Below are 17,794 nucleotides of genomic sequence, written 5' to 3' on the forward strand. Positions count from 1 at the left end.
GCTCTGTCTCTGGTGAATCCTCTCACCCTCTGCATCTCTGGCCTGTACCCCAGTTCTGTACGAATAAATAAATAAATCTTAAAAAAAAAAATGGTGAAATTAGAAAGGAAAAAAATAAAAACAGGCCTTACAGAAAAAGTATTGAAAAGATATCTTCAGTCACCTTTCCCTTAAAATTGAGGTGGAACATGTAAATAATGGCTATCAGAGAGCACAAGAAAACCCACAGATGAGCTAAATCAAGCGAGGTCCCAGAGAAGACAGAAATGAAACACTGAATAGAGTTCGAAGCAAACCAAAGAGCCAGTCCCTTCTATCTTTGATAAAATTAAGCCAAAACAGGTAATACAATTGAGACTTATGAAATCTCATGTAAACTTCAAATTATGAAGTATCAATTGTGATTAATGCAGTTAAACTCCAGCAGAGTATCACTAGCAATAAACAAAACTATACATGCATAGAATTGAATTTTTCCTGTATTTACTTAAGAATTAGCTATGATATTTTGTATATTTAAGTTGGAGTCAGGCTTCCATAGCAACTGAATAGCCAAAGTAATGAAAATTTAAATGCACTCCCTAAAGAGTTTTACTCTGTCCTGAATTATCCGTCTCCCTGCCTATTGGGATGTTTCCCACCAACATATAAAATGCTGTTTTAATTCATACTAAAAATCAAAGCAAAAACCCTCTCCCTTGATAAAACATCCTCCTCATTTCTCTGCTCTATTCTATAGTAACTGTGCTGCCAATCTTGGTGTTTCCATTTCTTCTTTCATTCTCAGCTGAGCCCATTACTCTGAAGTCATTCCTATAAGTTATCAACAGCTTACACATTACCAAACATGACTATCAATTAGCAATCCTATTTTATTTAGTTGATATCATACTCCTTGAAACAAGCTTTTCACTTGACTAACGGGATAATAATATATTTTCCATCTTTTCTCCTATATCACTGTTTACTTCTCAGTTAGCTTCACTGGAACTAAGGCTGCTAAAAGGTGCTAAAAGGCTGTTGCTAAAAGTAACATCCTTAGTGAATAGGCTTAGTTTTTGGATTTTTTTTTAACTTTACTTCCATTAATTCCCTTCATTTATTTCAGCATATGGCTTTGATTACCATAGTAACTAAATTTATAATTTCAGCCTTATAAACACGGTCATCCCTTGTCATCTCCACTGGGACATCTAACAGAAACCTCAAATTTAATATATGTGAAATCAAACACTTGATTCTCTCCATGCCTCCAAATTTTCTAGTATTCCCCAACAATAAATGCTCTGGTTAACCATTTACTCGCACTCTGGCTAAACTCTTTGGAGTCTTGCTTGACTTTTATCACCCAAAGCCTACATTCCTGTTGGCTCTACCTTAAAATTATATCCAGAAACTAAACCATTTTCAACACTTCAATATCTATCTTCCTGTTTATGCAAAATCATCTCTTGCCTGTATTATTACAAACAGCCCCCTAGGTGGTCTCTGTTCTTGTTCCTTTATCATCCATTCTCCATAAAGCAACCAGAGTGACATTTTAAAAACCACATTGTGTCACTTCCCTAAGCAGAACTCACCAAAAGCTTCCCAACATACTTCAAATAAAACCCAAAGTTCTTTAAAAAAAGCATTAAAACCAATAAAGCCCCTTCCTCAATCTTATTTCCTAAACCCTGGAATTGACTTTTTCATCTCATCTCCTATTACTCTCTTGTTTACACAAACCTGGCCCCTTAATTGTTTACTGAACATGCCAGCAGGCTACCAGCTTAGTATTTTAGTACCATTGTTCTCTTTGCTCTGAAGTTCTTCTAGACATTGAGATATTTACTTCCTTACTTTTCTTACAGGACTCTGGTCAAATGTTAGCTTGTCTTGAGGACTTCCCTACTTTAGCCTATCTAAAATATACTCCTGTGATACTACATTCTCTTGTCAGCGTTCCTTCATAATGCTTATTAGCGGATATGTCTATTTGTATTCATGCTCTCCCTATTAAACTGTAAACTCTATGTGAACAGGGTCTTGGTCTCTTTGTTTATTTCTTTAATCCGAATACCTGGAATATATCATACTTGATAAATACAGAATGAATCAATTGGCTAAAAAAAAAAAAAAAATCACATGCAGAAAACAAAACTGCAGTTTTAAAAGCTAAATTTAAAACTAATTTTATTTCCTATAGAAAGATTGCCTTATCTCCCCATCCTTCCCTGTGAACTCAGGGCTGGCTTCTGTATACTTGAAATTTATGTATACTTTGATTACTTCTATATACTTTGAAATTTTTGCTGTATACTTAATTTCAGTGTGTAAATTTTACCAATAAAACTATTACAATATTTATACAGTTTCACACTTAAAAACAGTGCTTACATTTTTGGTAACATTGAAAGAATATGGTGAAGTGGAAGTAAGTTCAACAGTCTGTCTCAGAATCCATTCTAAAAACACTTTTTTTTTTAATTCTAAAACACTTAAAAAAATTTTAGGCCAACAAATTATTTTGATGTGCTTGAAAATGAAGCAAATGCACATTTGAAAAAAAGCTGGAAGAGAATTTTTTTTCCATATGCACACTATAGATTAAGTGTTTATAAACAATGTTGAGTGTCTATCTATGACTAAAACAAAGATTAGAATGATTTCCAGGAAGTTTAGAAACAAAACTTATTTTGGAGCTTCAAAAACATTTTCCAATCGTCTAGAGCTCAATATACTTCCTTAACGTGAGGCAGAATTATTTTTTAAATCAAATATTTAAAATATTTGGGCTATTTTAACAAAAGCTAATTTTCAAAGCTGTTTTCAACTCTATATGTCTGGATTAAAAAGATTTTTGTATCTCCTATTTGTATATATTACCAAATAACATGCTTCATTCAAATATTTTGAATTTTCTCCAAGTAATAAAATGATATTTACTAGAGACAAATTATTATAACTCCTAACATATTAGATACATACCTGAATTAAACCAGCACCTGTTTGCATAGAAGACTTTTTTAATAATCTCACTTCTTTGTTTATGTACCTTAGCATACCACTAAGAGTACTGAAGTCGTTACCTTCAGAACTATCATCTTCTAGGTCATATGTGAGAGGTTTAAATGCGTCTGGTTGGGTATAAGTCAGCTCCTTCTGATTTTCTTCTAATGCTGAAGGTTGTTCAAAGTGCATTTTTTTTAAGTCTTGCAGTAATTCTTCAGAAAGATCTTCATCACTATGAGTTTTGAAACTAAGATCACTGGCACTAATAGAGCGTCGCAGTTTTCTACACTTGAAAAAAGATGTGTTAGAATTGTTATTAAGTTTTGGATCTTGAATGTCAGGCATAATTTGTGTTGGAGATGTAAATGGGTCTGGCAGAAACTTTATGTCTTCTGTCCTTTCATGTCCAGAAATTTTGGCTTGTAATCTGTTTAATTCTGATTCCTGTAAAATTACACATAAAAGGTGTTCAATACATTGTTGTGAAGTATACAAATTACTTAGAAAATAATACTCTTAAAAGTCATTTAAGTCGATCTATTTCCTGGGAGTCATTTTTTTTTTTTTAAAGATTTATTTATTTGTGCATACAGAACTGGGGTACAGGCCAGAGGCTCAGGGGCGGTGAGAGTCTTCACCAGAGACAGAGTGGGGAGCAGAACAGGCAGATCGGACGAAGTACACTGCTGAGGGGAGCAGTGGGCGGGTCAGGAGAGTTCTGCCACGCCATGTGGTCACCTCCGGGGCAGGTGGGAATCGAACTCATGCGGAAGTGGCTTTAGCTTCTTAGCGCTGTGCTTTAACCTGCTGCGCCACCAGAGAGGGCCATAATTCAATATATTTTTAAGATTAAGAAAAGTTAACTGTTGCATCCTTATTATTGTTCCATAATACAGTGATGTCTTCAAGGCTCAGAAAATGGTTTCAGCGTTGTTTTTGCTACTAATGCTCTCATGTACTGTACTAAAGGTAGTAAGTTGGAAAGATCAGTGAACTCAAACACTGTTCTTCCTTTTCTTCTCTCTCAGTTTTGTTTCTATTTTGCTGTCAACAGAATCATGTTATTTGTAACTTTTATAAGTAGAACTAAATTAGTCATAAATTATTTATTATTTATAAATTGGAATTCTCATTATTTCTAATTGCTATAGGAGTTTCTATTAGCTTTCTTTGTTTCTTTCTGTTTTATTCTCAACCTCTTTTTGGTCTAGACTTTAGAGTCAAGTGACATTACTTTGAAAAGAACTAATAGTAAAAAAGAAATTCTACTTTCTTATTAGTCTATTCACTAACCATGGTACATGTTCTAAGATTTTTGATTTAAGATTCATGCTACTAGTATAGGCGATGATGGTGTGTGCACTATGGCAGCAACGTCGGACAGTGGGAATGCTACACTTTTATAATACAAACAATGATGTAAGCCAATATTAACTAAAAAAAAGTTTAAAAAGAAAAAGAGAATTGCTGCTATTTATCCAGTATTTTGGCAAATTCCTAAGTAATTAAACTTTAAAACTTCTGAATAATTGATAAGTACGACCAGTTATCTTTATCTCACTGATAATATCTAACAAGTGAGCAGGGATAACTGTGATGAGAGGTATTCAAAGCAGAATCTTTTAAATTTTGGAATCAATTTTAAAGAAATTTTATAATTTTGTATAAGTCCCTAGAATATTTGGTACATTATTCTTTCAGTAAATGTATGGACTGTTAAGCCTAAACATAATTTCAGATTATGTCTATTCAGTTTTCCATGAATATTATAACAGAGACATCATAAATGGGAGAGGTACCCTGCTTAACTTTGGGAGGAACTGAGAGGCCAGGTGAAGTTATATAACACAGAACATGGGATACATAGAGAAAGAGACATGTGAAGAAAAAGAGATGTGTCTGCCTCTTGGCTTTGGATTTGGGGGATTTGGAGGAGACCTATAGGTGAGTGACACATAGGGAGGCTGACAATGGCAGCCATTATCTTGACTTACACTTTGATTGTGATACTTCTGCCCAGATTTGCCTAGTCCCTTTTACTCCTTTCTTAAGGTTCCCTCCAGAAGGTGCTTTAGATTTGTGGCAAACTTTCAGGCCTTGGTGGTTCCACTTTGGGCTAAGCCTATTTGACTGGACATTACCCATGGAAGAGTGGGTAATTCTGGGTGTTTCACTGGGAAACTATCACTCTTTCTCTCTTTAAAGTGCTTTTACACTAAGAATGTACACATATGGCCAGACACCTTTAGAGCATGTGACTTTGGGAGTACTCGTGCAAATAATATCAATATTACACATGGAATTTAAGTGCTCAGCTTACTAACTAGAAATACATATCATTTAATTTTATTTTTATTTTTCAGGAGCTTCTATTTTGCTATAAAATCACTTACTGTTTCACTACTTTCAGTGAGATTATTCTTGTTAAGGTCTTGGCTAACAGGGATAATAATATATGTTGGCAGCTTTGAACTAATATTAAAAATTGTATCTCTGTGCATCAATGCTGACATTAAATCCAAATTTCAGAGAAAAATATCATAATCAATAGGGTAAATAAGGAGTGGAGTGAGAAGATTCACCAGAAACAGAGAGGTCTGTTGGGCATGTGGGATTGAACTAGTGCTGCAGTGGTTGAGGATAAGCTTCATAGTGCTGAGACTTAACCCCTTGCACCAAGTAAAGTTAAAGGAACCCTACCGATTTTGAAAAAATGCTCCCATTTTTTTTTTTTAGGTATTTAAGTGTAAAATTCTGTACAGTAAACCTCATGATTAAGTTTGCATTTGAATGAGTTCCAGTGCAACACAGAAAGTTCTTCCTACCTCTCACAACACATCAAACCTATAGCTATAAACAGAGCAATTCCCAAGAACTGCTGAAATAAACTAGTTGAGCAAGTTTTTCTGGGAAGATTAGAAATAGCCACATCAAAATGTGTAGGGAAGACTCAGATACAATCTTACCATAAACCCAACATCTAGTCCTCCAATTTTTATGGCTCTCTCTAAGGGATGGATCCCCAAAATACCTTATGGAAAGAAATAGGACTTGCATCCCTGAGACTCACAACTACAAAAAGCAAAGAAACAATTTATAACATTGTCACCATGTATAGTCCCTTGGGGCTCAGCACAAATTGTCAAGAAATAATGCCCATTTCATCTTTCCCTGAAAGAGGACTATATCCACTTTAAAAGATAATGCCTGAAGATTAGATCTCTAATCTACCACATACTTAGGGGCAGAATGTGATCCTTCTCAAGGCTAAGGAAGCCAGCTGACACATCCTCAATTCTCTCCCTTGTGTCCCCTCCAATTGACATTTTACCGTGGAAGGTTCCCATACAGCAGTCCGGAGCTTGAGCTTTTGAAGCTGCCACCAAGGGACAGGCCCTAGGAATGTGTAATTCTGGCAGTATACAAGGCTTTGCACATTTAAAAATCCAAAAAGACTATAAGGACTAAAGAAGGTCTTACTGGGTGCAGGAGCACCCCCTCATAACTATATAGCCAGGCCCATCACTGAGGGAACAGGCAATAAGGCTCTCTCCCAGTTCTGCCTGGAAGGATTCTAACTATACTTTCCCAATTGTTTATTAAGATTCCAGTTTCTAATTAGTCTACATCTAGGTGCTAACTGACAGGTCTGTACACACCTCATGGAAGCCATTAAAAACAAAGTTGCTGGGATATCACAAAGGTTTGAAACAATGCAAGGAACTGGGCCAGGCTGATTGGTAAGACATAGCTCATACACAGGACTACTCCATGGAGACTGGAAAGAGGGCTGTGTTATCTAATGCACAGAAACCAACAGAGTCAAAGAAAATGAAGATACAGAGGGATATGTATTCCAAACAAAAGAGCAAGATAAACTCCAGATATAGACCTTAGTGAAGCAGAGATAAGTGAATTATCCAATAAAAAGTTAAAAATAACAAAAAGATGCTCACCAAAGGAAAAGTATCTTACTGATGAGATAATGAACACAGTGAGAATTTCAACAGAAAAGAAATGTAAGAAGTACACATCAGAGTAAATACAGTCATTGAACTAAAAAGTTCTACTGGCTTTTCCAGTGAAGCCCCTTCCACAAGCTGACAGTACACAAGACTGTGTGTGCCCAGCCAATGAAGACAGGAAATGAGTTGATGCAGATTCTCTATGAGATAGACCAGGTCACAGCAAGGAGATGCAGCGCTACAATGGCAACTAAGGATACAGTGTCTTATATAATTGAAATATGCCAAGCGGTTTGAGCTTAAATGTTCTTACCAAAAAAAATAAAGTTTGTTTGAAAATTTTTAATTTCTCCTCTTAATGTAAATTATGACATGCATCATATTAACAAGTCCCAAACCCAACATCTTTTAAGTAAAATGACTGTTATTTTAACAGGTCAATATCTGGCTACACAGTCCTCTACAAGCTACGAGGACAGGAAAATGGGTCATAAGTTTATTTTTTCTTAGATATGCATGATGTATGCTTTCATGTTTACCTACTTTAATAAGTAAGGCTTCATTTGTAGCTTCAATTACTTCATTTCTGTCTTGGACTTGTTGATGCAAATTGCTTACAGTGTCTTGGGCTTCTTCTAATTCCAGCTTTGCCTTCTCTAACTGTTCATTGAGCTGCTGAACAGAAGTCTTCTGAGAATCAGCAGAAATCTTCCACTTTGCATGATTCTCTTGATGTGAAATCATCTGTATAGACCCAAAATAAAAAAGGAGAGGAGCAAAGAAAGCTAGTAGGGTGACCTGGTTTCAGCAGTGTTCTAATACTTTCTATTTCCACTTAAACAAAAGTAGCTGCTCATATAATAATCACTTTGTTTCTCTATAAATTAAATACTAGAGGAAAAAAAAAGAGAAGAAACCTATAGTATTAAATTTACTTAAGAACTATTAACCAAATAAAATAGATTGGTTTTGGATACTATTTGAATATCAACTATAAAGACATTTTTATGAGAACTGGGAAAATTTGAAAAATGATTGAATATATGATGACATTAAGGAATTAACTGTTAGATGTGATATTGTGGTTATGATTTAAAAAAAATAGCCCTTAACTTGCTCATTAAGCTTACTGAAATGCTTACTGATGAGATAATGATGTCTAGGATTTGCTTCAAATAATATGTGATATGTGTGAGAGGGGAGGGGAGGAAGGGAAAAGAGTGAGGTTAAAGGTGTGCTGACCATACTCCCAGTATGCCTAGGACTGTTTGGGTTTTATGCTTGGTATCTCAGTGTAGCTACTAAAATCATCCTGTTCAGTCCCAAAAGTATTTTCTTAGATAAAAGAAGTGGTCAGTGTAATTACAGATGAGATCAAATTGGTCACAAATTGACAATAATTGAAGCTGAATAGTAAATACAGGAGAACTTAAACCAATTTCTCTATTTATGACTATACTTATTTATTTATTTATTTTAAAAGATTTATTTACTGATTTATGCATACAGAACTGGGATAAAGGCCAGAGGTGCAGGAATGATGAGAAGAATCACTAGAGACAGAGCAGGAGGCAGAACAGGTAATATGACAAAATATACTGCTGAAGGGAGCGGAGGGTAAGAAAGGAGAAGTCTTCTGTACCTTGTGGCTCATCTCCCTTGCTGGGAATCAAAAGCTGCTTTCCAATGCTGAAGCAACTGCAGCTAGTAGCTTCAAAGCGCTGCACTTTAAGCTGCTGCACCACCAGGGAGGGCCTTAATGACTATATTTAAAATCTTCCACAATAAAAGTATTTTAGAACTCTCATTTAAAAAAAAAAAAAAAAAAAAAAAAAACGAGGGCCCTCCCTGGTGGCGCAATGGGGTAAAGCATAGCACTAAGAAGCTATAGCCACTTCAGCATGAGTTCAGTCGCCTGCCCCGGGAGGGACCACATGGCGAGGCAGACCTCTCCTGACCCACCCGCTGCTCCCCTCAGCAGTGTACTCTGTCGATCTGCTCCCCACTCTCTCTGGTGCAGCCTCTCACCACCCCTGTACCTCTGCCCTGTACCCCAGTTCTATATGCATAAATAAATAAATCTTAAAAAAAATTTTCAATTGTTACTGACTTTTCTTATATTTCTGAAACTTATACAGTGAAAGTTTTTAATTTTGATCCTTTTTCTACCTATTATTTGAATGACATATTCCCTCAAGGGACTGCTATATTTAAAAAAATCTGTCAAGTATCAAGGAGAAGAAAAACATACTATATATATATTCATATCATATTTGAGTCAAATATTAAGTTGTAATACCAAAACCGATTTTTATAATTCATTTTCTGTACTAGCTATGTAAATTTTGGTGACTTACAAAACTAAAAGTAGGGCCTCAATGTATAAGGGGTGAAGTCTCACTCAGTACTATGAAGCTAACAGCAGCCACTGCAGCATGAGTTTGATCCCAGTTCAGGGAGCTAGTCCACAGCAGACCTCTCCAATCCTGCCCACTGCTCTCCTCAGCAGTGTATTTTAGTAGATCTGCCTGTTTTTGTTTTTTAAAAAAGATTTATTTATTTATGCATATAAGAACCGGGGTACAGACCAGAGGTGCAGGGGATAAGAGGATTCACCAAAGACAAGAGTGGGGAGCAGAACTCTGCTGCACCATGTGGGTCACCTTCCTGGATGAGGATCGAACTCATGCTACAGTGGCTGCAGATAGCTTCATAGTGCTGTGCTTTACCCCCTTGCACCACCAGGGAGGCCCAGACCTGCCAATTCTGCTTCCCACTCTGTCTATGGTGAATCCTCTCACTTCCCTGCATTTCTGACGTACACCTCAGCTCTTACATGCATAAATAAATCATAAAAAAAAAACAACTAAAAGTAAAAAACTGGATAGCTGCAAATAAAAGTAGTATAGAAACTGTAAAAAAGTATAATTAGTAATGAGTGTAATAAGTAGCAAAAAATTGAAATATTACTAATGATCACTAAGTTGATCAGTTAATATCAATTTATGCTGAATACAATAGCATTCACATTTGTCTCTAAAGACTAAGAGTTCTATTCTTTTGGCTTGAGAATTGAATTCAACTGGCAAATATATTTTGTTTGGCAAATACTCATTCAGAGAGATCTGAATCCAAGTGAATTTAAATAAGACATGGTGATCACAAACTCCATTCCATTCACTGATGATATAAAACTCTCAAAAGTTCTCTGATATACAGAAATGTTTTACTGAAACTTCATAAGTAAGCTACTTAGATCTTATACCAAAGTTATGTATAGTATCTTCAAACATTTCCAGAAATAAAGATAATTTGGTAAATATCTTAAAGCAAGAAATGTTATTCTAATTGATAATACTATCTATTTCTATAAAGGCTCACGACATACTGACAGATAAAAAACAAAGTATGAGTTGCCAGTATTGCCTCCCTACCTAATAAGTAATAGAACAGGTTAGAAATTACAAAGCATTATTGAGTTACATTCCATGAAACTGCTAATCAGCTATCAATACTTTTAACTTGGTTATTTTATAACCCATAATGATGGTCTAATAAGCTTTAACTATATTAATCATCATAGTTGGATGAGGTAATACCTAGTAATAGGTACCATTATTATGTGTATTCCAGTAATTTTTTTTCTCCTTTAAAAAATTACTTTGTCAGTCATTTACATATTTGTATAACTTTGGGGTTCATTTTTATATTTCCGCATGTGTTATCATGTCTATTTTAGACAGAAATGTTAATTTGCGCACATAGACACAATCTGATGAACTGAGATTAGGAACCATACTGTCTGGTTCAGGAAGTCAAGCTCTTAATCTACAGTATATTAGTTCACAGGACATGAAGAGGAAATTATATTGTTAGGCTACCACAAATGAAGACTGCAATGTGTTGTCTTACAATGAATATTAAGAGCTAGACCTCCATTTCTGTCCAGATAGGTCAATCTATTTTGACAGGGAGTAATAGAAAAATTAAAATTTCTTTACCTCCATATGGTAAGCCTCTTTGAGAGATTCTACTTCTGCTGATAACTTCTTGATTTCTGCTTGCATTCTTGCTTCTAAGTGAGCTTCACGTACATGAGAAGCACCCAATTCTTCAGCTAAATGGTTACCATGAGCTTCCTTAAAAAATGACATATTGAGTAAGACTATTGTTTGTTTATAAAGTTTGTGGTTTTTATAGCTAAATCAAGGTAGTACATTTTTGGAAATACTTATATAAACACGTACACACCATTTTAACATTAAATAGTATATTTGAAATCTTGACATTTAAGAGTTACTAATGGGAAAGTATTAGTCTATTTTTTGTTATTATGATACAATACATTGAAAGTCATTATTAACTAATGCTTTTTGTAAAACAAAATAATAACCACAGAATATTGAACATTGGCACATAATAATCTACTCTTAGGTATGCCCATGTATTTCTGTTTATCAAAAGTCAGTTGTGCTGTTATCTTACCTAATTTATGTATTGAGCTCAAAACTATAATTATCATTACATAATTTTGTTATATATTATGAAAATTGATGAAGCATGAATGAAAAGAAGAAAACTAAGCTATATGTTTTCAAATTGCTTGAGTAGCAAACATTTACTACCCAATTAGAAGCAATCAAGATAGTTATAAAATATTGTGGAAAACCCCATAAAAAATGTATGATATGCTATAGTATGATTTATGAATTTCTTTTTGTTCTCCTCCCACCAAAAAAATAGCCAAACTTCATGATGGGATAAACTCATGGTTTACATAAGAAGACTAGATGGAAATGTTATCAGATGGTTCTGGTGATAAAGAAACATGATTCAGTCACACATTAAAAGAATAATGTATGCTTAGAGGTGTTAGTTAAAATGTAATTTTTTAAGCTGTAATTTTTAATAATTTACCTCTTTTACTCACTTTTCTAATGAATGGAACTTAGCTTATCAGATAAAATTAATACTTTTATAAACATACAGATACAACTGATAAAGATAAAAATAAGAAAAAAGTAGATAGCTTTCTTTTTCCTAGCAGATTCCCAAGTGCCAACATATTCTATAAGTAAAAATACCCTGTGTAATCCAAATCAAACATTGTTTGGTTAACTAAAATTAAGCATAAAATTTAATTTAATTCCTTTTTTAAAATTTAATTCCTTTCATTGAATTAGTAATAATAGTAGAAAGAAAAAAAGTCACAACATCTTTAATGGATATCCATGTTAAAAATGGAGAATGTATTGGCAGGGATGATCAAAACCCACCATCAATCCACACAGCTGAGTTATGATTATAATCTTAGTCTCTGTGAAGGTAAAATTTGTTTTAGTGCCTGCTACCCTCTCTGAAATACTTTCACATTACGGTGAAGTATTGTTTGTTAAGAAAAAAAAAATTAGTGAAAAGTTCACTATTTGGTGAGACATACGTATTTTCTAAAACATAAATATGATTTTTCAGTCTAAGTAATTAGCTCAAGTGTACCAATTTAAATATTTTCAAATTGGTAAGCTTCCAACATAGATGGGGAAATACAATTTATATAAGTTTTTAAAAGCACTCTAACCCTCCCATCCCCCAAGGAGTCTGAACTACAGGCTGTATAACATTTATACATTTTAGGTCATTTGTTTTCATTGATAAGAGTAACTACAAATGTAAAAACTTAATGGAAAAAGAATTACTAGCTTTATCATTTCTTCAAGTGATAGTTTAAATAAACTAAGTTGAAGTCTCAAAGTGTTCTATAACTAAATTTATTGAAAACTAATTAGGTTGGCCAAAACTCTGTTCAAAGGCATTTCTTGGTTCTAGTACAAAACTTCTCTAAATATAACAGTTTTTTTTTCTTTTTAAAACTTTGGTAAAACATACCTAATGTACACAAAATATACAACATTAACCATAACCATTTTTAAGTGTACAATTTAGAGTCAATAAACAATTCATGTTATCATATAACACAATTAACTTTTGAAAAAACTATATTCTACAGTTCAAAAAAGAAATGTTAAAGTGTTTAAGGTTTTTGGTATGGTAAGATTATTTAGAATAGGGATTACTTTCTCTTTAGAGAGTTGTTTTATTTCTTCCAGTTCACTTGTGAGCCTTTCTATTTCTCTCTGTGCTTGAACTTGTTGACGACGAGCTTCCACCAATTCTGTGTGAGAGTTCTGCATCTGTTCTCGGGTTAGCCTCAATTCTTGTTCCAAACCAATGGTCTCCTTGTACTGAGTTGTGATATATTGTTCCTGTTCTTTGATAACCTGAAATATACAAAATATTATCCAGGTTCCAAAATTAAATGATACAGAAATTCTATTTTTAATCTACTTTCTCTTTTAATGTGACTTTCATGTCTTAACTAAATCTCTATGAAATTAACATACAATAATTATCATCCACTCTGAAACAGATATTCAGAAAAAAAAATTTTTTAAATAAGAAAATGGTAAAAGTACTATGATTCAGATGCGCACCTACCTCAGCCCCTTTGTGAGTTGCTATGATGGAAGTCAAAGAGGAAAAATACTCACAGGAAAGGGTCCAAAGACATCACAAGAAAATAAAAGATCACAAACATAATGATCCTGGTACCTCAAAGACATTCCCAAGAAAAGTTGTTTAAGGTGGACCTAAAATTGTATCTATGAACTTTGAATAAAACCACAACAAAACCTGGGAAAGTATGTGAAGTGGTTCAAGAATAAACAACAAGGGGATAAGATACCAAAGAATAAATTCCAACAGTGAAATAAACTTAACAAAAAGGAAATTCCAGCTGGATAGTAAAAGTGATGTATCAGCAGCCAAGAAACCCAAATGGGATGACTAAACTGGAAAAAAAGAAGAAATGTAGCAGAACACACAACTCAATGATAAAATCAACTGACATTGTTGTTCATGCAAAACAGATTTGGGAGATCTTAAGAAGACATCAACAAAGGGGAAAAGAGTAAAATTTATGAGTAATTAGCAGAAGGTGATTGAAGGGAAAACTAAACTATTGCATTTGTACATTATTCAACTCATGTGTCCTGTGTTATATTCAGTATGGTAATGACAAACAGAGAAAACAGGTTTTTAAGTAACTGCAAGGTGATTTGAATTCAGTAAAGCTAAATATTTCAGAAATATTGTTCAGAAATTGCCTATATATGGGACTAAGCAACAGATTGCAGACTAATGGGACTTTAAAAAAATTATTTATTTATGCATACAGAACTGGGGTGCAGGCCAGAGGTACAGGGGCAGTGAGGAGGATTCACCAGAGACATAGCAGGGGGCAGAACAGGCAGATCGATGAAGCACACGGCTGAGGGGAGCAGCGGGCGGGTCAGGAGAGGTCTGCACCATGTGGGTCACCTCCAGGGCCAGGGATTGAACTCGCACTGAAGCGGCTGCGGCTACCTTGTAATGCTGCACTTGAACTTGCTGTCCCACCAGGGTGGGCCTAATGGGACATTTTAAAGGCCATCTGAAGCAGCAGCTCCAGCATGAAGAAGTCTTGGGCAGCATGGAGTACATGTACAATGACAAAGCCATTTGGAGCAGAGGAACATGCTGATAGAAGAGATCCATAGGAACACATTTCAATTTTACAAGTCAGCAGATCACCCTACTTAAAGTATTAAAGTACACACAGTAATACTAGATGAAATGAAATAGCTTCTAACTCCAATTTCCCAGAAAGAAGCTAACATTAAACACTCATTGGTGTATGAAATGTTCTTGGACTTTACCTCTTTACCTCCAAAGCTAGGATCATAAATAGTAAAAGCCACCTGAGAAGCACTGGTATACCTGCCACATGAAAGTGCAAGATTGGTCATGTTGCTACCTGTGGCATGGTATTCTCAAGGACAGGAAAGTCACTATGCAAATAAAGAAGATACATGTTGAAAAGGTGGCTAAAGAGCCAATACTCCCATTTGGTTTTAATGGTAGCATCTGATTGTGTTGATGACACTAAATTTGCAAAGCAGAAAACCCTATCAGAAATTGCCCAACACAGTAAATGACAAATATGGAAGGGAGGGCTTGTTGTAATTATTAAATCCCAGAAAGCCAGCACATATGGTACAAAAGCAATGATGTTATGGAGAAAGGAAACAGAAATGTACACAGTAAGAAAGATATAAAGGTTCCCTAATGAGAGCTTAAAATTAATTTCTCCAGGTTTATTAAAATACCTGTAAGTCCATTCCCAAGAGGTGGTGCTAGCTAAGTCTGCATGTGTGTTGGTGGTCAACATTCTGGGAACTGCTACTGGAGATGTTCAGCCTGCCATGAATGCTATCACCATGAACATGCACTATATCCTGGTGCCTAAGGATGGTGTGCTTCATGTTGCAGATTATTCTACAATGTATCTAGTTCTGAAGTGGTTAACTGAAGATAAAAAGGTCAAAGACAATGGAACAGAACAGAATAGAACAGGTTGTTATGAAGAACCTGATGTCCTGGGCTAGTGTAAATCAAAGTACCATTATTTTTTTTAGTCTTCTCCAGAGTTCTGATTAAGAAGTTGCAAGCGGCTTTCAGTTAGACTGAAAAGCCTGATTCCCACAATGGAAAAAACAAAAACACTAGCAAAGGAACGAAATGTTACTTGAAAATTTTACTGCACAGGTGGACATAGTTATGACTAACATGGAATCATTTTTTTCTTGTTTTTATAGTGCAGAAAAGAAGGGAAAGAGTCCACCTCACTGGAATTATGAAAGCTCTGTCATATGTCTTCTTTGTATAAGAACTTATATATAAAGTGGTTTCTAAAAAATAAAAATAACAAATGAACAAAAAACAAATCCTGAGACTCACTGGTATATTCTGCATGGACTTTAACATGTATAATCCTTTAACATGGACTTTAACATGTATAATCCTTTATCACTATGAATTTATGGAACACATAATAATATAGAGAGGAAAAGAGAAACTGGCATTTGATTATCCATGTTAAAGATGGAGAATGTATTGGCAGGGATGATCAAAACCCACCATCAATCCACACAGCTGAGTTATGGTTATAATCTTAGTCTCCATGAAGGTTAAATTTGTTTTAGTGCCTGCTACCCTCTCTGAAATAGTTTCACATTACTGTGAAGTATTGTTTGTTAAGAAAAAAAATTAATGAAAAGTTCACTATTTGGTGAGACGGGTCAAATGGTAGGTAGTGGCACTTGATTTTATGACTAACATAAAAAACAAACCAATAGTAGTCAACTAGGACTCTTAGGTCTGGAATGGGAATTTAGGGTCGAATTGTGTTGTGTATCAATAGAAATCTCATGTAAATCTTTTCAACCAATCCTTGTTAGGAAGATGATATATTGGATCATTAATCATTTTTTTATACTCTAGGGCCCAAACTTGTTCTCAGAGGCTTTAATTAATTTAGGCAGATGTCAACAAATACCTATATATGTTTACTAGGCTATGTAAGTATTGTTCTAAGTATTAAGGATACATGAGTGAACAAAAGAGACAAAATAGTTACTTTTTAGGAATTTATTTTCTTCTGGAAGAGATAATTAGTCAAACAAAATAAAGAGCTTTACATGAAGTTTTAAAGTTGAGTGTAGTATTAAGAACAAGAAAATGTCACATCCACAAGAACTCCTAAAGTAAACTCAACTTTTGTAAAGGTACATGGGGGGATGGGTTCACCACTCACATAAATATGAACTCACTGAATTTCATCTAGCAACTAAATTGTAGAATAATGTATAATTATTATCTGCTGGTTCATTTTCTGAATGTAGTTCCTCAAAGACAAAGGAGTAGATATTTTTTTTTTTTAAGATTTATTTATTTATGCATACAGAACTGGGGTACAGGCCAGAGGTGCAGGGGTGGTGAGAGGATTCACCAGAGATAGAGTGGGGAGCAGAATAGGCCGCCTGTCGAGGTATACTGCTGAGGGGAGCAGAGGGGAGCAACGTGCAGGTCAGGAGAGGTCCGCTGCACATTGTGGATCGCCTCTGGGGCAGGGATAGAACTGATCATGCTGAAGTGACTTTAGTTTCTTAGCGCTGTGCTTTAACCTGCTGCGCTACCAGGGAGGGCCAGAAGTCTATCTTTTTAATAACCATGTTCAGTTCTATCACATAGTAAGTGCTCAATAAGTATTTGTTGCTAAGTATACATATATTGTGAATTTTCCATGCTAATAATGCCAATAGATAATATAAAGATATCTAAGAACATGTTCTTCCCTATCATTAGAACCTGACTTATACTGCAATGTTCAATTAAAAATAAATAAATTAAAAAGTCAAAGAAACCAACAGCCATCAGGCACAAATAATTATCCTGAAAATACTTACAGCATATTTCTGTATACTGAAACACAATGGTTAAAAATAAAGAATTGGGCCCAGGTGGCGCAATGGGTTAAAGCACAGCACTAAGAAGCTAAAGCCACTTCCACATGAGTTCGCATGAGTTTGATCACGCTTGCCATGGAGGTGATCCACGTGGCGTGGCAGACCTCTCCTGACCCACCCGCTGCTCCCCTCAGCAGTGTACTTCAATGAGCTGTCTGTTCTGTTCCCACTCTGTCTCTGGTGAATCCTCTCACCACCCCTGCACTTCTGGCCTGTACCCCAATTCTGTATGCATAAATAAATATTTTTAAAAATAAAATAAAAAATAATTATATCACTCATCAGAAAACATTACTTATTTTTTTTTTTGAAGATTTATTTATTTTGTGCATACAGAATTTGGGTACAGGCCAGAGGCTCAGGGGCGGTGAGAGGCTTCACCAGAGACAGAGTGGGGAACAGAACAGGCAGATCAACGAAGTACACTGCTGA

The 17,794-nt window shown here is 35.0% G+C and overlaps 1 protein-coding gene and 1 pseudogene across 1 annotated transcript in view; one reads left to right on the forward strand and one right to left on the reverse strand.

The window, feature by feature from the left end:
* Positions 1-17,794, reverse strand: part of CCDC18 (coiled-coil domain containing 18) — a 116,574-nt gene that overhangs the window by 44,065 nt on the left and 54,715 nt on the right. Inside the window, exons 26-29 of the mRNA XM_012730030.1 lie at positions 13,034-13,237; positions 10,961-11,098; positions 7,503-7,703; positions 2,971-3,438 (exon numbers count right to left, since the gene is read on the reverse strand). Coding sequence (XP_012585484.1) covers positions 2,971-3,438; positions 7,503-7,703; positions 10,961-11,098; positions 13,034-13,237 — 1,011 coding nt within the window. The remainder of the gene's footprint in view (positions 1-2,970; positions 3,439-7,502; positions 7,704-10,960; positions 11,099-13,033; positions 13,238-17,794) is intronic.
* Positions 13,480-15,586, forward strand: LOC105854082 (annotated as a pseudogene).

The sequence above is a fragment of the Condylura cristata genome, unplaced genomic scaffold, assembly GCF_000260355.1.
Source record: "Condylura cristata isolate star-nosed mole 26May11 unplaced genomic scaffold, ConCri1.0 scaffold00026, whole genome shotgun sequence".
NCBI classification, from domain to species: Eukaryota; Metazoa; Chordata; class Mammalia; order Eulipotyphla; family Talpidae; genus Condylura; species Condylura cristata.